Genomic DNA, 22,128 nt, shown 5'->3' on the forward strand with positions numbered 1-22,128 from the left:
AGAACACATAACTGGTCGAGAATGCCTAAATTGCCCTTGTGTAGCGTCGAGAAGGGAGAGTAAAAGTAAAACTTAATAAGTTCAGCTGTATTCTGACCTTTCGGAGCTTCTGGGCTAATGAAATTACCTCCCTTTCCTTTTCCTCCCTTAAGAGAATAGTCACCTTCTAACATTACTTTTTTATTTATTTTTTATTTTTTTAAAATTTTTACTTGAAAGGTCACCACTTATCAAGGCCCAGAGGCCACTCTAGGATAAGGCTTAAGTTTTAGGTAAATGGTGAGACAGCAAGATCAGTTACAGTGGAATTTGAGTAGGGCTCGATTATCTAAGAGGACGGCTCAATCAGAATTACTTCACATTAGATTTGAAGACTACCACGTTATAGTTAGCTGGGAAGCAAACCCACAGTATTGCATTCCACAGACGGACTTGAATATTTTTTTTTTTAGTGATATGTTTTAGATTCATTTATATAACATCTGGCCTTTGGGCTAGAGTAAAAGCTTTCCTTGATCAAAAAAGAGATCCTTTATTGATTGGGACAATTTTTATTTTTTTGCAATCCAGAATGTCCGTTTTCGAGGGAACTGGATATGATTCACATAAATAAATGACCTTGTGTCTAACTTTGCCCTCATGAGTAGGTAATAAATAGGGACATCAATGCAACATAAAGTAGGTGCCACACACCACCGACTTGTGTTTAAAGTGCGAAAATAAGTAAATCTGTTGAAATTCTCTTTAGTTTCAACTTTCAATACTCTTTTTCTTTTTTTTCTTTTTTTTTTTTTTAGTGTTATTATATAAAAGGCAAATGTTTTATGCCCAGCTAAAACTTTAAAAATTATTTATTTCAAGAGTTTCAATTTCAAAAAGATGAACGTGTAGAAGGGTGGAGGGTACACCAGCCGAAACGTTGTGAAAATAACAACCAAGATGAGAATTATAGGCAGAATATTAATTCTCACCTAAAAAAAATTTCCAAACATAATCTTGTTTTTATTTAAAACATACTTTCAATGATTTTTTTTCTCCATCAAAATAACCAAATATTTCAACCGATGATATACAGAGTAACATGTCTTTTTCTAAGCATAAACGTCCATCGAGTGAACAAGTACAGCCAACTATTTAAAATGTGTGTGTGTGTGTTTTTACAAAGGAGTTACCACCTACCAAGGCTTGGAGGCCACTCGAGGATAAGGGTTAATGAGTGTACGGTAGTCAATGGGACAATATCATAGTAATTATTAGTAGTGGAAATTTAGTAAATTTGATTACTTAAGGGAACTGTTCATCAAGGACTTGTTTACGTTGGACTTGAAAGCAACCATATTGTAGTCAGTTGCAAAGCAGGGAAACGGAAGAGTTCCGCAGGCGTGCAGTTTTAAAAAAGAAGCTTTGTTTATGGAATCTACATTTAGGTTTAGGCACAAATAAAGTGTGGGGGAAATTATTGATAGTAGTTTCAGCTAGACTAGTGTTTTTTGTGAAAGTCAGGCCAAGGAGACCATAGATTGGAGCTCAGACAAGCTCTTGCCATGAAAATAACGATAAAGTTTTAATATAATGGCATAGGCGGCTAGTTTTGCAAATAGCAGGAGGCATCATATAGATCTTCAAAATGTAAATTACAACACTGCATATATAACCTGAAGTCGAATAATCTATGTGACTTATACTAGGTATTGAATATTTTTAAACTTAAGCTTGACATCCCAACCAAGTATATATGCATTTAAAATAACATGCATTCATTCAATCTATGCAATGAAAACTCTATTTTAGACATAAACACGATGAACAAACTGAACAAAGCTTTTTCATAAAAGTAAAAAGACTTAGTATTTTATAATCTTTAATTGGTAGATGGTTTCAGGAAACACTGTTTAAGAAAAATATCGATTATTTCTTTTTCCAAAACCATTTCCCATATGAATTGATGCTGAACTGTTGAATTAAGTCATGTATGAAGATGTTTTACGAGAAGCCACATCGGTTTTGTTTCTATTGAAAACATCTTGATTGCTTTAAGACGGATTATATTTGTTGATTTGTTGTGATAAAGAATTGGAAACCCGATGCCTTCTGCTATTTCAAGTTGCAAACAGCTTTCCGTTGGCTTCGTTCACTTGTCGAGAAAATAAGTCTCAATCAAGTTTCGGAATTTTTTAGATAGAGATTGATAATTTTGCTGATTTTGACTACTATTCTTGCCTTTCGTATTTGGATTCATTGAACTACTGTTCTCATCTTGAGTGTGAACAGTAGTCCGATGAATCCAAATACGAATAACCAATCCTCATCTAAAAAATTCAGAAATGTCATTCTCACCTTTGTTGCAAAATTTTTTGGTTAATTTGACGTCTGACCTTGTATATTAAAAAAAAAAAAAAAAAAAGAAAAAAAGCTTTTAGTTATTTACACATAAAAGATAAAAACATATTTATATATTCAACTCTTGGAATAAGCTGATCAAGAATAAGGAACTTACCTTGAAACTATAAATATAATTACTAAGCATCGAGGTAGCAATTTGTGGCAGTTATGGCACCAGAATCATGATGTGTACTGTTGTAAAACATTTTTGCTAATACTTTTTGCTAATTATACCATTGTGTTTGTCTTGATTATTACCGGCATGCAAGGCTATAGCACTGGATGAACAGTCTAGTTTTGATGCTGACATATCAAAAACAAAACATTTTTTTAAATGAGACTATGGCACTAACTCAAGGCAAGTTTAACCAGCTTCCTCCAAGGGAGGAAGTTCCATGGGAGTATGAAATTCACAAGCGATCCTCAGTCGCATGTATATCCCCGTTAGTGAAGATGACAGCGCTAGGTTTTTGCAGCTCTTGCAGAGAGGTGTCAACGTTCTCCTACATACAGTGCTTAGTATTTCCAAATTGGTCGCCATCTGGTACTGACCAGGTTCAACATTGCTTAACTTTGGTGATCTTGTGAGAACTGGTGTGTCTATGATTATGCCGTATGCTATGCTGACATGGATGAAAACCAAATTTGAATGTTCACGTGGTGTTCAGTAAATATCCCGTTAGTAAGGGAGAAAGAAAGAGTTCATAAGTTTAAGCTTAAAAAATGTGTGTGGGGGGGTTATAGAGTTAGCTGATATACGATGGGCATTCCAAAAGTAATGCCTTCTGTTTTTTTTTATTCCGCCTGAATGGATCAGACTAGATTGCACATTGTATTACTGAACTTATGCATTCATGACCTGAAAGTTTCATCAATCTGTTGCACATATTGATGGTGGGAGACTCTAAGAAAACAAATCCTGTCATTAACATGTGTCAGAAGCAGAGAGGCATCCTTGAATTTCTGGCAAAAGTGCATTGAGAATGGTGGTGACTATGTAGAAAAATAAATTTTGATGCACAAAAGGTTGCACATTTTAATCGTACCACTCCTGGCTTCGAAGCTCTTCAACTTTTGAAGTAAAAAAAATAAATAGGCCTTATCTTTAGAACAACCCTTGTATCTATTATAGGAATAATGGACTATAAATATAATTACATTTAACACGTTATCAATCAGCAATTTGTGGCAGTTATGGCCCCAGAACAATGACATGTACTTGTGTAACATACTTTTGTTAATCCACTTTTTGTTAATTATACTCGTGTGTTTGTCTTGATTATAACCGACTTGCAAGGTCACAACCTCAACATTAATAATACAAGCAAATAAAAAAAATAATGTAGGCTGTACACAAAGCATCCCCAACTGCTAACAATACAAAGGTATTCCCTTTTCTGGGTTCCTAATAATAACAGTGCTATCCTAACACCAATATATGGCCTTAAAGAGGTTTAAATTCTAAGAACACTAAACTAAATCTGAAGATTCGACTTAAAACTTGTATAACCTGACTTTAACTGTTGGAAAATTCACAAAGGATTCAACTATATAATTATTACAAACAGAAGTTGCTCAGCCTTGCCTGGTCATAAAATATGTTTATGGATATTTTAATTCATGCAGGTTTCATATTTATTATTAATTCTCTATTGAATATTATATTGTACTGATTTCAAAAATTAAAAAAACTTGGATGCCATCAACTAGAATTGAAATCAAAATATCTAGTGCTCCAATCGAATTCCCTACCGTTTGAGTTATCAATAGATAGATAAGAATGATTTAAAATTAAACTACTTCAAGCTATGAATTAATTTGTGCATGTGCAAAAGTAATAGAAATATGTCGGCAAGTTGAAATGAAGATTTTGCATTTTGACTTGCTGACATATTTCTGTATACGTTATTCATTCATCCAAACAAAGATTTTACTCATTATAAACCATCCTTGGCGTATGATTACAATTTCCTGTTATTTCAGTGTTATGTGATTAGTAGTTTAAGAGTTTATCAGTTAAATATTTACACACACACACACTGTTTTATATATATATATATAGATTACTTCACTCAGAGCAACACTAAAGTTCACCAGTATCTTATTATCTAAGGCACCGAAACAGCACTTGCCCTAGGTGGGTTGAACCAGCTTCTTTTGAAGGAGGAAGTTTCATGGGAATATGAAATTCACAAGCGTTCCCTAGTTGCATGTATATACCTGTCAGGGAAGATAACATTAGGTTTATGTAGCTCTTGCAGAGGTGTCAATGTCCTCCTACATACAGCACCTGGTATTCTTAAATGGTCACCCGTCTGGTACAAACCAGGCTTAATGTTGCTTAACTTTGGTGATCTAACGAGGATCAGTGTGTCAGTGTGATTATGCCGTATATCAGCATATTATTGACGTTTTTTTTTTTTTTTTTTTTTTTTAGATGTGTCCTCGCATCTCTGAGAAAAGCTTTGTCTGAATTCTCATCAATAAATGTGTGGATTGAATAGGCGCCCTTTTACACTTTGATCACTCCTCACTCCTACCAAAATAATAATACCACCCATGGAATTGTCCACCAAGTTTCAGTTATGAATGGCTAATAGTCTGTTTTATTGCAGTTCAATGAACTGCGGTGATGGTGGTAGGAGGGATTTCTTAGTACTCACCACTGCATCGGCAGGTGTGATCTAAATAGGCTTCACACTCGTTTAAACATCATCTCCACTCCCAGATTTTTATCTGTGGAATTTTTTTTTTTAATTATTGAAAAATCAGTAGGAGCAAGATACGATTTTCTTACTATATTTATTTTTAATCCTTGAAGAAATAAAGATTAAGTAAGAGCAACATTCAGTAGTAAAGAAAAGGTTGAAAACATTCCAAAACATCCTCGAAGAAGCAGTAGGAGCAAGAAACCGTTTTTCAGTAGTAATTGAATGGTTAAAAAAATATATTTAATCCTTGGAGAAATAATTAAGAAGCAACAGCAAAATAACTTTTTCCCATGTTGTTTCCGGTTAAACGGTTTTTATTTTAAATCCTTAAAGAAGCATCTTTTTTTTTTTACGTAGGCATCACCACTTGTCACTCGAGGATAAGGGTTGAAGAGTGTACAGTAGTCAATTAATGGAAATTCAGTAAATTTGTTAACTTAAGGGGAACAGCTTATCAAGAACTTGTTTACATTGGACTTGAAAACAACCATATTGTAGTCAGCTGGAAAGCAGGAAAACGGAAGACAGTTCCACAGGCGTGCAGTTCTAAGAAAGAAGCTTTGTTCATGGAATCTATGTTTAGGTTTAGGCACAGATAAATAGTGGGGGGAATTATTGATAGTGTTTTCAGCTAGACGTGCTTTCTTATGTTGTTTAATAGTTAGTGTAATAGTGCAAGAGCAACATACTGTCTGTCTGACTTGTCCACCAAGTTTAATTCATGAATATTCAACAGTCTTTGTTTTATCACAGCTATTCAGATTAGAAACAGTCTGGTAATTGTTCTGGTAAATATATTTGAGATAACTCTATAAATAAAACAATCTGGGCAGTTATAGTCTGGCGAGTGTGAAGCCCACTCAGGATCATGCTTCCTACTGATGAGATGATCACCAAAATGTCTCTTTGCATCATGCAATCACAACATAACAGTTTTATTACTTGATCTCATATTACAAATGTTATTTTTTTAAAACTTTTCTTTCAATGTAACATTTCTTAAACATTAAACAGATATTTGAAATTATTTCTGACCAGCAATATGTCTCCACACTGGTAACGATGGGTGAATACGACTAGTGATCAAATAAAACTTTAATTTCCCAACTTGTCTCTTCGGTATTTTTGTATCAAGGGCTAAAACATGAACTGGAACAAATATATTGAAGACATTGCGAAGGTTGCTGCAAAGAAAGTGGGTTCTCTCTATTGTGCTAGATGACTCACACCTGAAAGTATCCTGTAGATCTACAAAAACGCTGTTTACCCATGCATGGAGGTTTGTTGCCATATCTGCACTAGTATTTCCCTCTTATTTGGACAGGGTCTCTAATCTAATAGGTTCTGCACTGTCAACTAAGCTCCAACCCCTGTCCCATCGCCATAATATTGCATCCCTGTGCCTATTTTACAAGTATTTCAATGGAATGTACTGATGAATTCATCGCACTTGTATCTCCTTGACATACGTACATACATCAACAAAATCCCACCCCTTCACTATAGAGATCCCTAGATGCCAGAAAGCCTTCTACTCTAATAGTTTCTTCTATTGGACTGCTAGACTTTGTAATTCCCTACTTGTTACCTGCTTCCCTTACTGTACTGACATACAGAAGTTTAAATGTAATGTAAACCAACATATTGTTCATCTCCCCTAAACATGGTCTCAAATAGTAGCCCTTTATGTCCAAGTGGCAATATGCCTTGTTTGGGGTGAAAGTGATTAAAAAAAAAAGGTGGGGGGAAGCCACAAGGATTGAGTTAATGAATTTGTTGGATAGATGGTGAAACAAACACGTTTAGGATTGAAGACAATGGGTGAAACTCCGCAGAATTTGATTATTTAAAAGAATAATTTCACAAGGATTCGTTAACATTAGACTTGAAAACAACCATGTTATAATCAGCTGGGAAGCAGCCCTGTGGTATTGTGCACCACAAATGGGTAGATCTTGAAAAGAAACTTTGCTCATGGAAGTTTAGGTACCTAGCCAAAGAAAGGAAAATTGTGAATGTTTTACAAGGGAGACAATAGATTAGAGCTCAGTCGAGCGCCCAGCATAAAATTAACGATAGAGAAAAACTAGCAAAGTCTCTTCTGTGAGAAAGAGGCTGTAGGGAAGAGAAGAGTACATTTACCACTAAATTTCAAAGTCGATTTTGTATCCTGTCATATACAGCATAATCATATTGATACACTGACGCTCATTAAATTGACAAAGTTAAGCAGCGTTTAGCCTGATCAGTACCAGATGGGTTACCATGTTGGAATTCCAGGCGCTGTATGTAGGACGTTGAGACTTCCTTACAAGAACTGCAAAAACCTAATGTTGGCACCACCCTTAACCAGGATATATATGTGACTGGGGACCGCTTGTGAACTTAAGTTTCCCATGAAACTTCTTCATACGGAGGGAGCCAGTTCAACCTGCCTCAGATTAATGCTGTTGGCATAGCAAAATAGGAAGTGTGTTCTGAGCGGCACTTCCCCAGATGTGGCAACAGAACTCTATCTTAGGATGTATTTGTTTCTTGTGACAAGAGTATGATATTTTTTGGAGAATTAGAATTATTTACCCCCCCCCCATCTCCAGCGATCTAAGTTTTTCATTTCAGATCTGAAATGAAGGTCAGTCATGCGAGTTTATCAAAGCAAGGTGCTTCCTCCGAATGATACCTAGTCCATTTTCATGTCCAATGTAAACAAATTCTTGTTTAGCCGTCCTCTTAAATATTCAATTTCTGACTAATTACAGTCATCGGTCACTCATCCTCCTCGGTGTTTCACTATATACTTTCCCAACTCGATAACCGTTATCCTCGAGTGGCCCGTGGGCCGTGATAAGCGGTGATTCATTTATAAGAAAGGATAAAAGAAAAGTGCATGACCAAAGATTAAATTCTATTAAAAGGAAATCTTTTAATAAGTTTCCTCAATTAGTTTGATCTCTTTCTCTCTTTCTCTCCCCTCAATCATGTGTGGCTTTTGTTTTCTTTTGTTCATTAAATTTTTGATAAGCAGTTTACTTGTTTGTGAAAAATAAAGCATGCAACTTAACATTAAATTCTATTAAAAGGAAATCTTTCAATAATAAATAAGATTTTTAAATTTGTTTGATTTTCCTATCTCTCTCTCTCTGTCTCTCTGTTTGTTTTATCTCCCACTCTATTTCTTTCTATTCCCGCCTTTTTTCTTTTCCTCTCCATTTCGCACCCCCCCCTCTACAATCGTGTGTTTTTGTTTTCATCCATTCATTAAATTTTGACAAAATGGAAAATCAATTCTCATTATTATTAGAATGAAATTAGCTCTATTTAGTTTCTATTTGGTTCGACTTCCATTCAAAACTATTGCAGCCACTATTATAGACTGCTGCCGCTGCCAATCCCAGAATGGCTTTGTGACAAAGTGCTATCATTCGTTGAACCGCCTGGTCTTTTATCCGCTTGATATGTGTCTGGGAAACACCACTACTTCCAATTATCGTCTTTATTTAGAGGCCAGATCGATATCTCTTTTGAGGATTTCCCGCTAAACAACAGTGCTGCTAGTTATGACAAATAAATGAAAATGAGAGAAAAAGAAAGCGAAAACTTGACGTCATTGTATTTGCGTCATCATTGTGAATTTTTTAGCATTGCAAAACAAGATGGAGACTGAAAATTTCTTATAAAACAATTTCACCATTTATTGAATTTGTTTTTTCGGCTTATTTTCTTGGCAGAAACAAATTTATATAAGAATTATAATAAAATGCAAAATAATATGTATGTATGTATGTATGTGTGTGTGTGTGCATATGTATGTATGCTATAAATTATAAAATGCTACAAAAATATAAAATACAAGGTGGAACGATAAATTTTTCACCCTAGAAAAGACGACGTGATTCCATTTCCATTTGATGAAAACCGGTTTTCTTTTGTTGCAGACCATCTACTAGTTTGCCAGTTGTGTACAAATCCTACGAGCGATAGGAGCCTTTTATCATGTCTGAAAGTGACACAATGTTCAACGAGGGAGTTCAGAGATGCGCCACTGTACAACTCATGCTCTCTACCGATCCAAGTTATAACAACAGGAACATTGCCAGCACCCCACCCTCAAAACACATCACTGGATTGCCATGAATAACAGGAACATGCCCAGGGTGATGAAAAAGTTTCTGGCCATGGTTATGGTTTTTGGTGTGGTTTCAAGTGAGGGCCACATCATACCACCTCACATCTTTGAAGTCAGCTTGAAAGTCAACACCAAAATGTACCTTGATGTGTGGTGATCCTCTGGTGTAGTCAGGTAGCCTTTGGCAGACCCTGTGTGTGGCAGCAGGACTCTGCACCAGCGCGCAAGTCCAAAGATACCCAGGCTTCGTTTCAGGAGTGATTTTTGTACCCTTCTTTCACTGGCCCCCACTACCTCCTCTGACCTGAACCCGCTGGACTACTTCGTTTGGTCATACATCGAGAACATTACCAACAAGGCAGCCTGATCGCTGCCACCCACCAAGTATTTGCCCAAATCCTGCCGGTGCTTGTGGAAAAGGCATACTCCCAGTTCTGAACCTCTTTCGAGTCAGTGATTGAGGCTGAAGGCGGCTACATTGAATAGATGTCAGCTCTGCTACATAATCAAATTACCTGAATTGATTTTTTTTAAAATAATTTTTAAAATAAAGCTGTAGTGTTTTCTTTAGGGTGACACTTTTCTCATTCCACCCTGTATAAATTATAAACTACTGACAGAAAAATTTATAAAATACTATAATTTATAGAATACAAAAAAAAAAAAAAATTATAAATACTAGCTTGCGAAGACCAGCTAATATTATCATTTCTTTTAGTATTTTATAATTTACAGTACTTTATAATTTACAGTATTTTATAATTTACAGTATTTTATAATCTTTTGTACTTACATTACTTTAAATAATTTGAGATAATAAACATTTCATTTGTTTTTCTTTTCTTTTTTTTTTCAAACACAAGGCTAACATTTTGTACACTTGGACTTGGAAATGATATTTAAAATTGTCAATACCTCTAACACCTCATTCTTTACTGACCTTCGAGCCTTAACAAATGGTGACTATTGTAAAAAAAAAACAAAAAAAAAGCATTCTAAGCACTGCCCTGATGTCTAATTTCAGATTTGGTCAGAGTAATCTATTAATCAGCCTTACCAACTTGTGCTTGTAACTAATCTAGGAGAAGGAAAACTGTTGTGGAGTGATAACATCCCCTCATTACAATAATCAACGGAGTCCAAAAAAGGATTGTTTTTATAGAAATTATTTTGAGTTAACTCCACAATGTGAATTTCATTCAAGATCACACTTCTAATCACCAAAGTGCCTTCATATTACTGAATAGTGATAAAAAAAAGATTTGGATATTAATGACTAAAACTTTGGACAAGTCAAGTTTATTTTTACCAAATATAATTGAAAAAAAAAAAGTGGAATTTTAACAATTTCATTGGCATTTTTTTTTTTTTTTTCTTTTTGAACGGGTGGGCTATTATTTTGGTTAGTTTGATGTACCAATGAAAATCCTTTGATAGATCAAAGTATACTCTGTCTAATCTTTTGAGAAAGAAAGTTAAAAATTAATGTGTTTATTTTATGGCAGATTGTAAAACCCATTTTTGGCACTTGGTGCTTTTCTATTTCCATAAAGGCAAAAATCCCTCTCAAAAAACAAGATATTTGTTGTGTATGGTGAAGATCTTAAGGCCTCTACAGATGACAATCAAATCAAGACATCGAGATTAACTCGTGTTGCACAACACTATGACTAGCAGAAATGTTTAGCATACTAAAAGTCCACCATTCCTGTGCATTTAATAAAATTATTTAATGGTATATATTTTAAATGTTATTTTCTAGAGAACTCAGCACAAATTTTCTGGACAAACTGGTAGATGGTAGTGTAAACTAAACTCTTAAAACTTGTGGGTAAGGTTGACTAATAGATTACTTGAACTGAATCACCATGAAAATAGTTTGTCTCAAAGTTGATTTAAAAAGCGAAAATGCTGAACTGAAAAATGAACTTTGAGACAAACTATATATATATATATATATATATATATATATATATATTTTTTTTTTTTGTGCTGATTCAGTTCGAGTAATCTATTAGCCAACCTTACCAACTTGTGTGGGTAACTAATTTAGGAGAAGGAAAACTGTTGTGGAATGATAATACTACAATAATGAACAGAGATCAAAAGGGATTACAATTGGGATTATTTTGTTTCTTTAGACTACTGTTCTCATTTTGCAAGTTATTGTCACACTGTTTCGGTTGATGTAACCTCTGACCTTCTTCAAGTGTTTCTTTTTGAACTCGGGAATCGGTACAAAATTTAAAACTAAACCCTTTATATATTCTGTAGATTGCTTTTGTTCCATCAAACCGAGTAGAAGTCTTAAGTAATTTGTAATTGTATTCTTATTATTGCACGTACTGCGGATTGAACTTTCAATCTTCAGAAGATCATCACTTAGGACTGATTATTACTTAGCACTTTATCTGTTGCGCCATGGCTACAAATAATACATGGAAAAATCTTAGCCTAAACTATTTTGACTTCTTTTCCAAAGTTGATTCTTTTAAAATGCAACATTTTATCCGTTGCGCCACAAATCCATAGCACAACGGATAAGATGCTGTATTTTACAAGAAATTCAGGAAAAATTAAAAGGTGACATATGATAAACTTCCATAATTAGCTCCCTTTAACAGAAATCATAAAAATACTCAAAGAAGGCGACTTTGCATGCTCTTGTAACAATAAAAACACTATCATTGCATTGCAAAGCTGTTCTGTGGTAGTTCTTAACGAGAACTTTTATTCTTTAACATTTTTTTTATGACAGCCGTGAGTTTTTAGTCTCATCTGGACCAGCATGTTTGTCCAGTTTCAGCACGAATATTGCATTCACTATTTTGATCTGGGCATTTGAAGTAATTGTGAAAGTTATCGACATGGCATAGTTTATAAGTGCAGCATAATCCACGGATCGACAGAAATTGTTTTCAGATTTAATTAACCTAATTTAAGAAAAACTGACTATTTTACCATGTTAAACTACAACGTTTGTCAATAAATTTTATTTGCTTGTTTTGTTCATAAAGTGTTTGAATTTAAATAAGAAAATTGATAACCTGATATTTATGGATCATATCAAATTAAGAATTTTTGAGGAAAATAAATATTTAAAATTTGGGAATATTTTGATATGATTGCGTGTGCTCTTTTTTTCCCTCTTTTCTCTCCCTTTTTTCTATTACTTTCTCTCCCTTTTTTCTATTACTTTCTCTCTTCCTTTTTTTCTGTTACTTTCTCTCTTCCTTTTTTTCTGTTACATTCTGTCTCTTCCTTTTTTTCTGTTACATTCTGTCTCTTCCTTTTTTTCTGTTACATTCTGTCTCTTCCTCTTTTTCTGTTACTTTCTGTCTCTTCCTCTTTTTCTGTTACTTTCTGTCTCTTCCTTTTTTTCTGTTACTTTCTGTCTCTTCCTCTTTTTCTGTTACCTTCTTTCTCTTCCTTTTTTCTGTTACCTTCTTTCTCTTCCTTTTTTCTGTTACCTTCTTTCTCTTCCTTTTTTCTGTTACTTTCTTTCTCTTCCTTTTTTATGTTACTTTCTTTCTCTTCCTTTTTTATGTTACTTTCTTTCTCTTTTTTTATGTTACTTTCTTTCTCTTCCTTTTTTATGTTACTTTCTTTCCCTTCTTTTTATGTTACTTTCTTTCTCTTCCTTTTTTCTGTTACTTTCTCTCTCTTCCTTTTTTTTCTGTTACTTTCTCTCTCTTCCTTTTTTTCTGTTACTTTCTCTCTCTTCCTTTTTTTCTGTTACTTTCTCTCTCTTCCTTTTTTTCTGTTACTTTCTCTCTCTTCCTTTTTTCTGTTACTTTCTCTCTCTTTCTTTTTTTTCTGTTACTTTCTCTCTCTTTCTTTTTTTTCTGTTACTTTCTCTCTTTCTTTTTTTTCTGTTACTTTCTCTCTCTTTCTTTTTTTCTGTTACTTTCTCTCTCTTTCTTTTTTCCGTTACTTTCTCTCTCTTTCTTTTTTCCGTTACTTTCTCTCTCTTTCTTTTTTCCGTTACTTTCTCTCTCTTTCTTTTTTCCGTTACTTTCTCTCTCTTCCTTTTTTTCTGTTACTTTCTCTCTTCCTTTTTTTTCTGTTACTTTCTCTCTCTTCCTTTTTTCTGTTACTTTCTCTCTCTTCCTTTTTTTTCTGTTACTTTCTCTCTCTTCCTTTTTTTTCTGTTACTTTCTCTCTTCCTTTTTTTCTACCACTTTCTTCCTTTCTCCCTTTTTTCTGGCGCTCGCTCCTTTTTTCTGGTGCTCCCCTTTCTTGGTTACACTCTCTCTTTTTTGATCTCTCACTCTTGTTCTCTTGCTTACTATTTCTCTTGTTCTCTCTCTCTCTCTCTCTCTCTCTCTCTCTCTATCTTGCCTACTATTTCTCTCTCTTCTCATCCCTATCTCCATTGTAACAACAACCCTCATGCTTTACAAATGGTGATCTTTAAATAAAAGCAAATTTTTAATTGATATTTATTAAAAAATCTCATTTTGTTTCATTTTGTCTTTTTCAGAAAACTAATTGATGCAGATGTCTTTTCTAAATCCGATCCAAGTAAGTGTGCAATCATCTGAATTTGAATTTTAAATTCAATTTAATAAGGAAAATAATCTACACACACATACACACACTTGATATTCACCTATAAAGTTGAGTTTTCTCTTGCTCCTACGAAGCCTACTTTTCTATTTGAAAACTATTAAACAAACTTAATATACTCAGTCATGGATATACAAGCAAGTACATGAATGTTAACTAATTTGCATACTCTTTGAAAAACGAATGTTGTTCCTGTTTTGTAGTTTCTTATTTTTATTTTTTTACATGGAGATTATCACTTATCAAGGCCCGAAAGCCACTTGGGGATAAGAATTATTGCATGTATAGTAATCAATGGGATAGTATTGTAGGAATCGTTAATATTGGAGATTTGATAAGGTGTCTTACTTAAGGGGGCGGTTCATCAGGAATTTGTTTATGTTGAACTTGAAGACATCCAAGTTGTAGTCAGGTGGAAAACAGGCAAACAAAAGAGAGTTCCACAGTCGTGCACTTCTAAGAAAGAAGCTTTGCTCATGGAATCTACGTTTTGATTTAGACACAGATAAAGAGTGGGGAAAATTAATGACAGTGGATTCAGCTAGACGGGTGTTTATCGTGAAAGATTGGCGAGGGGGGGGCAGAGATTGGAGCTCAGACAAGCACTTGCCATGGAAATAACGATAAAACAAAGACAGGCTTGCAATGTCTCTTCTGTAGGAGAGAGGGGAAGGCAAAAGGGCATCCCCCACTAAGTCACGGAGTCTATTAGATGATTGGTTATTATTATGCTGAATTCTATTCATGCATAGTTTCTACATTCTGCATAATTGTGTAGAACTTTGGATGAAAACATTCTAGCACACAGACATGTTATATAATCTATATCTCTACTATTATATAAAAGAAACTCTCTGAGTTCGTTTCCTATGGATTCGGAAATGCTTGGATTTTTTTTTTTTTTTCACATGAAGTTACTTGATGTGTGTGGTAGTGTTTATACAAGTTTTGTATCAGAATGCGTTTGATCAGTATTGAAAATCGCTAATAAAAAAAATCTGATTAAAGAAAGAAGTCTGATTTTGACCAAAATTAAGACTTTTATCGCCACACAAGTAGAAATAAAAGCTATGAAATCAACTGTAGATTCGTTCATAAGACAGAGGTGTGTTCAAAATGAATGTTTCCTTTTTACAGCATAATTGAACCATGATACTTTTGCATTTATACTTTAAGTGGAGCCATTATTTACAAATAATTTTATAAAATCAACAGTAGATTCTTTACATTGTAGTCTACATTGCACTGTAATGTATCGTGGACAAAGTCACTGCAGGAAGACATATGAATTTCTTTCCCAGTACACTGCGGGGCAGGTAACTAGAGCAAGTAATCATTTGATTTCATTAAAAGATGGTTAATTTCACGGATTTCGATGACAATAAAAGTATGGGAGGGTGGAACATTTGTTGATCTTCATTCAGTCCCGGACACCGGGTCTCCCTGCAAGTGTGTGTGTGTGTGTGTATATATATATAATATATATATATATATATATATAGTGTGTGTGCGAAATGTCTCTACCAAATTCCTCTCTAAATATTTGGTCTACAGACTTGGAATTTGATATATAGGGTATTTGGATCACGGGAACACTTTGGATTTTAACCTGTAAAATAACTGCTAAAGCGGCCAGAATTGAAAAAAAAAACCCAACTAATTTGAAATTCCCGCTTGACCCGGTGTATACACAAAGTTGAAAGACTACTACAATCGCCAGCAAAACTAGGTGTCACTCCTCTCTCTCCACAAGGGCTCCAGCTCTCCTGAGGTTAATACCACCAGAATATGAAGAGAAAAAAAAAAAAAAAAAATATTTTAACGTGGGCAGTCTTCTACTCTTGATAAAGGTATGTTTCTATACTGAAAATTCAGACATCATATATATAAAAAAAAATGAGTCTATCATTTAATAAATATTTTCTTAACATTTCTTGGTTTTCAAAGATTTTTAATTGAAAAAAAAAATGACCTTGGCAGGAGTAGATTGATTAACTTCTGAACATGTATTACATATACATTTTTAGCTTGAAGCCACTGAATTTTTAGCATTTTTTATCCATTTGGTGATAGCTCGGACAATAATGACCAAAGTGCTAAATAACCACTAAAGCTGGAGCACTAAAAATGTTTTAGTTTCGATTCCAGCATATGGCACCTAGGATATTTTCTTTTTCTAACTTTTGAAATAATTACTGTATATACTGGGTACAATATAATAATCAATAAAGAATTTTCTTCATTATAATAAATACAAAATCTGCATGAATTAAAATATATTTAAGCATATTTTACAACCGGGCAATGCCGAACAGCATATAATAATGTAAATGTCGGTCAGATTCTATATTTTAGTTATCAATCTATTCTTCCTTAGAAAAAGATAAACAGAAAAGCCGTTTTATCTGTTGAATGCTGGTCCATGTTATTAAGAACTAGCGAGGGTACCCGGTGTTGCCTGGGTGTTTGGAGGTGTGTGTGTGTAAGGGGGGGGGTAAAGAAAAGAATAAGCGAAGTAATAACCCTGTTTAAATTTTCTAAAAAGAAAACGATGTGAAACTTCTTAAAAAGATCAGAAAAACTAAAAAAAAAAAAAAAACGGCGAACAAACATAAAACTTCTTTAAAAAAAAATCGGAAAAGCAAAAATAAGGAAAAAAAATGAACATGTTCGGAAAAACAAAAACAAAAAAACAGCGAAAAGCGAAAAAAAAAATGGCAGAAATAATCCTTTGATTTGGTTAAGTCCATGGTGCGTTTCACCCAGTGAAAAGCATAGAACGAAAAGGAATGTTAAAATTCCATTCCAGTTTTTTCAAGCAACTACCAAACGAAATGTTGAGCGGTATCGGTTAATTCTGTGGTGCGTTTCACCCAGTAGGGAGCATAGAATGGAAATGCACGGTAAAACTCCATTCCAGTTTTTTTAAGCAACTACAAAGTAAAAGAAACCGAAACCGGCGTTCCTTCGTAAATGTCCCTTGTGAACGATTCCAGAAACTGTAATTGGTGACAGGGGAAGGAGGAATTAATTAGAGAGAAAAGATTTTACTACCTCCATTGATTTTAACTGATTATGGCAGTGAACTCTCACCAAAAAAAATATAGGAATCTATGATTATCGAGGAAATGGAGAGGTAATATGTCTATAACACACCTCATATATTGTGCTGCAGTTTGTGCATATTACATTTGCATGAAATGTCTTGATTTTTAATCCTATTAAGGTCAAAATCATAGGGGAAAAAATGAGTTCATTATATATATATAATGTAATTTGAGTTGTATTCGGTGAGATTTATCTTTGCATAACTGCCATAAAAAAATTGAGAGGTAACTATGTATTCTTTTACTACAAAATTCTTTTCTTTTATTTGGATGATAAAAGTAATATTTTGGAAAAAAATTTTTTTTAAAATATAACTCTTTGTTTATCCGTTACAGACTTGCTTCCCTTCTCTGAAAAAAATCCCCCAAAAAACAAACAAACAAACAAAATAAAGCGTATAGTTTCAAAAAATCAAAGCAATAAGAATTTGCAAGTAAATACACTTCTGGGCAATGCTGGGTGGGGACAGCTAGTTCAATGACAATTTAATTTCATTCTATTAACTAATTAGCATAACTAAATGCTGCAATTTCAGTTACAAGCTGTTTTATTTTCTTTTTGTTTTTTTATTTTTTCACTTACACTTTATTGGCATCTCCCACCCTACCAGGATTTGACACATGGTTGGTTTAATGTGGGGATTCAAGCATCTTTTAATGGTCAAGATCATTTTAATCATTTTAAAAACATATTCCTTACTTTCTCTTTAGAATTTCTCTCGTTTTCAGAGATGCCAGAAATACAGGACTACGTGCACAGATACTACACTTTGAACTGATATTTATTTTCAAAGTGCCTTCATAAATTTTTATCTCGTGGTTCCCCAGCAGATTTTATCGAGCACCACCTATGTAAAAAAACATGAATAAATATATATATATATATATATAGATATATATATCTCAAGAAGTAAAAATTCAATTTACAAGCCAAAAGCTTCTGTAAACTTAAAGTGAATATTAATATGTATATAGTAAACCCAACCAAATAAATAAGCTCAATACAACCAAGATAGGAATTAGAGCTTGTCATAGAATGCAAATTTAAGACTGTAAATTATATTTTACATGAATTTATTGTTCGACAGGGTACTCAAATGAGATATATTAAAATTTCCTTAATTTGTGGACTTTTAAGGAAATGCACTCTTCTTATCAGAGGAAAGGTATTCGCAAATGAATATTATAGTGAAGTTATGAATCTTTTGGTACTGGCATAAATTGAAACATTGAAATTATATGAAAACTAGTTACAAATACAAAAAATTTTTTTTGTAGTGCAACGCGTTCATTTAATGGGGGAGGATAAAATGAATAATAAAAAAAAGTGAATTAACAATCAAAGATTAAAAATCCAGATGAAGGGATATGGAGAGTTCAAGTATTTTAAAGACAAAATGATAGCCCATGTTCCCATAAGAAAAAGTTTGATTTATATTCTTGACAAATAGATTCAAATTAAAAATCCAAAATGTGTGTAATCCAGGTTTGTATAAAAATCTGTTTAAAAACGGTCGAGGATTAAAGATTATTTCGAATCATTAAAGGTTTTTTTTACTTAGCGATAAGTAACACATCTTGCATGGCTGTTTGGATTATTACACAGCCATATTAGATGTTTGTTAATCTGAAGGTAGACTTGGTCGACATCAAATCCTCACAATTCTGTTAAATGAGTAATTCTTCAATTAATCAGCAAGTACCAAATGTAATTTCTTCCAAAAAATTAATAAAATAAAGTAAATATTCTTAGAAATAGGATGGTACAAAATATTCATTGCTTTTTCATTCTCTCTTAAACAGTCCCTCTAATCTTTTCTTATGCATAATAAAGACTGTCAGCTTATCAATTTTTACTGTTGATAGTTATCATTTTAACAAATATTTAGTTCTGACTAGCCAATATTTTTCTTTGCATCATTTCAGCATAATGTTAATAACAATTATAAAAAAAAAATTGTTTGAAACAGAAAAATAACATTTTGAAAAAAAAAAAAAAATGGAATGTTACTTTGTATTCATTCAACAGACTTAATTCTAAAAATATAAAATTTAGGAAATACAAAATGGCACACTCTGAAAAAATAATTAAAATAAAACTGTTATATCGTAGATTATATGAATAACAAGTCATTACTGAGGTTGTACAGAAAGGGTTTATTTAGGTAAAAAGGTACACACATTTCTAAGCGTCCATTGACAGCTTAGTACTTAATTCTGTCTCCCACGTGAGGAGAGTTTGCTTGTCTTTTTATAGACGTAACAGTCCATTCATTTGAGGGGTGTTGGATCAGTCCATTATATCACCTTCCTCCCAAGCTAAATTCTTCCCTAGAATTTCGCTTCATCATTTTTTTCTTTTTTGACTTTGTCCAAAAAATTCAGTTCTTTTTCTTTTTCTTTCACTTCTCCTTAAAATTTGCGTTTGCGAATTTTTGGATTTTGGAGAGTGACTTGTATTTTCAGTTACTGGTGCTTCCTTTTTTGGAGGCTCTATGTGAAAAATGTCATACAGTACTTCCATCGGTACTTCATTGTTTTTAACTATTTCAATATATCGGGGTCTGAGTTGGTTTATATGTTTTTTTGTGGGAAAATGTCTGACCTTTTATAATGTAGACCATTCTTCCAATTCTTTTTGAGATTATGCCTTCTTCCCAAAAACTCTTCCCTGCCCGATAATTGTTGAAAAAAACTTTATCCCCGTCCTTGTATATCTTGTATCGTCCATTATCTTTTACACTTTTTTTTACTTTTTTACTCGGAATTAACCGGTCGAACACAGAGCGCACTTTTCTGGCAAACATTATTTCCGCTGGGGATAAATTTGCATTTGTATTCGGATTAGGCGTTATCCTGTATACTGCTAAAAATTTCTGAAGACTTTTTTCTTCCGTGTCGATGTTATCGTTCTTTTTTAACGCTCGTTTAAAAGTATCGACAAATCTTTCAGCTTGTCCGTTAGATCGAGGGCTATAAGTTGGTGTTGTGACATGCTCTATGGCCATTGACTCACAGTAGATCTTAAATTCTTGACCTTTGAACATGGTGCCATTATCACTAACAATTGTTTTTGGTACGCCAAAACGCCCAAATACCTCGTCCAACGCCTTTATTGTGTTTGCCGCTGTAGGATGTTTGAATTTAAAAATTTCTGGCCATTTCGACATGCTATCTACTATTACCAGGTAATAATATCCTTTTAGAGGTCCTGCGTAATCTATATGGATCCGCGTCCATGGTATATCTGTTTTAGGCCAAGGTTGCGTCTTAATGGGCGGCGCTTTTGCTGCTAGTTGGCAACCCTTACATAATTTTATCATTTTTTCTATGTCCTGATCCATTCCAGGCCAGTACGTATATGCTCTCATTAGTGCTTTCATTCTGGAGATTCCAGGATGTCCCATGTGGAATTCTTTTAAAATTCTCTTCTGTAATACTTGAGGTATTACCACTCTATCTGCGTACATTAGAGTTTCATCGCACTTTGAAAATGGAAAAACGGTTAATCCTTTCCTCTTTTCTTTTTGTCCCACTTGTTTTTTTTATCTTGTTAATGTATTCATCTGTTCTTGCTGCTTTCTTTATTTCCTCAAGTGTTACTGGAAGTTCCCTAACAGTATTTATTAATATATCTGTTAGTTCATTTTCTTTTAGTGCAGCTATAACAGTTTCTTCAAGTAATTCAGTTTTATTTGGGATCAACCTGGACAAACCATCTGCATGTGCAATTTTGCTGGATGCTAGGTGTTTCATTTTAAAATTGTAGTTTAACAGAATCATGCTCCATCTTTGTAACCTATTAGCTGTATGAGTAGGAACTCCTTTTTTGGAACCAAAAATAGATAACAAAGGTTTGTGGTCCGTTTCCAATATAAAAAATCTTCCATGGATGAACCTATGAAATTTCCTCATGGCGTATACAATTGCCAGACCTTCTTTTTCTATCTGACTATAATTTTTTTCTGCGGGTAGCAAAACCCTTGAGGCATGAATAATTGGTTTAGTCGATCCATCTTTGAGTCTGTGTAGTAGCACAGCACCTAAACCGTATTCGCTCGCATCTGCTGCTACAATTAATTCTTTTTTCGGATCGTAGTGAGCTAGTGCTAAATCCGATAACAGACATTTTTTAATCTTTAGGAATGCTTCATCACATTCTTTTGTCCAGAGCCATTTTTTATTCTTTTTCAATAATTCGTTTAAAGGTGCTCTTAGTTCATGCATCTTTGGGATATAAGAATTATAATAATTTGCTAGTCCCAAAAATGACTGTAGCTGCACTATATTTTCTGGTCTAGGCATGTTTTTGATTGCTTCAGTGTAACGTGCATCCAGGAGATAAGCGCCCGCGTGTTTGCGTGTTGTGTGGGTACGTGGGAGAGACGGATGAGGGGAAAAAGACTTACCTCGAGACCAGCTCAGCGTTACCGACCAAAAATAGAAAAGAGGACCAAGATGGCGACCGCCGTCTTTTGTAAAGTATGATGTCTCGCAAAGTCACACGAATTCTCGGAATATGCAAATTTAGCCGGCCTAGAATGACGATAAAAGCGGGTGAGGGGAAAGACGTGGGGGGAGTGACGATTGAGTTGGCTGGGGAATCGTGTGGCTGTTGCTTCTTGTGCCGTGTTGAGGATATCTTACCGTGTTAAAGAGAGAGTCGGCGCCATCTTGAATTTTTCCTTACATTTTTTTTCTTACAAGCTATTTCGGCCATTTGGCCTCTAGGACTATGACCGAGTCGAAATTTGACTTAAAGCTCATACCCGAGTTTGACGGGACCACGTCCATCGTCGACTGGGTTGAAAGGGTCGAGCTGACGTGCGACCTTTGTGAGGTGAAAAGGGTACACACTGTAATTCCCCTGAGATTGGCTGGGGGTGCCTTGAGTGTATATCAGCAACTCAGTGCTGCCGAAAAGGGAGATGTCACCGCAATTAAAGCTGCGCTGTACAAGGCATTTGCCATGGATCCTTGTACGGCCTATGAAAAATTTGCTTCCCGAAAACTTCTACCGGAGGAAAGCGTGGACGTTTTCTTCGCTGAGTTAAAGAAACTCGCAATTCTGTTCGGTGGAGGGGTGTCGGAGCGGACGCTTGCGTACGCGTTTGTGGCGGGCCTTCCCACTCGGGTGAAGCAGCTACTGAGAGCCTCAACCAGCGTTTCAACAACGACCATGGAACACTTGATGGAACGTGCTCGAGCCATCATCAAAGATGAGGAGGACCTG

General features: G+C 34.4%; 1 protein-coding gene across 2 annotated transcripts in view; it reads left to right on the top strand.

Moving 5' to 3' along the window:
• Nucleotides 1-22,128, top strand: part of LOC145252504 (copine-8-like) — a 157,202-nt gene that overhangs the window by 32,021 nt on the left and 103,053 nt on the right. For both annotated transcript variants that reach the window (XM_080112010.1, XM_080112009.1), the window contains exon 2: nt 13,703-13,743. In XM_080112010.1, coding sequence (XP_079968136.1) covers nt 13,703-13,743 — 41 coding nt within the window. The remainder of the gene's footprint in view (nt 1-13,702; nt 13,744-22,128) is intronic.

This window comes from Euprymna scolopes, chromosome 29, assembly GCF_053919585.1.
Source record: "Euprymna scolopes isolate OS-2025 chromosome 29, ASM5391958v1, whole genome shotgun sequence".
Classification (NCBI taxonomy): domain Eukaryota; kingdom Metazoa; phylum Mollusca; class Cephalopoda; order Sepiida; family Sepiolidae; genus Euprymna; species Euprymna scolopes.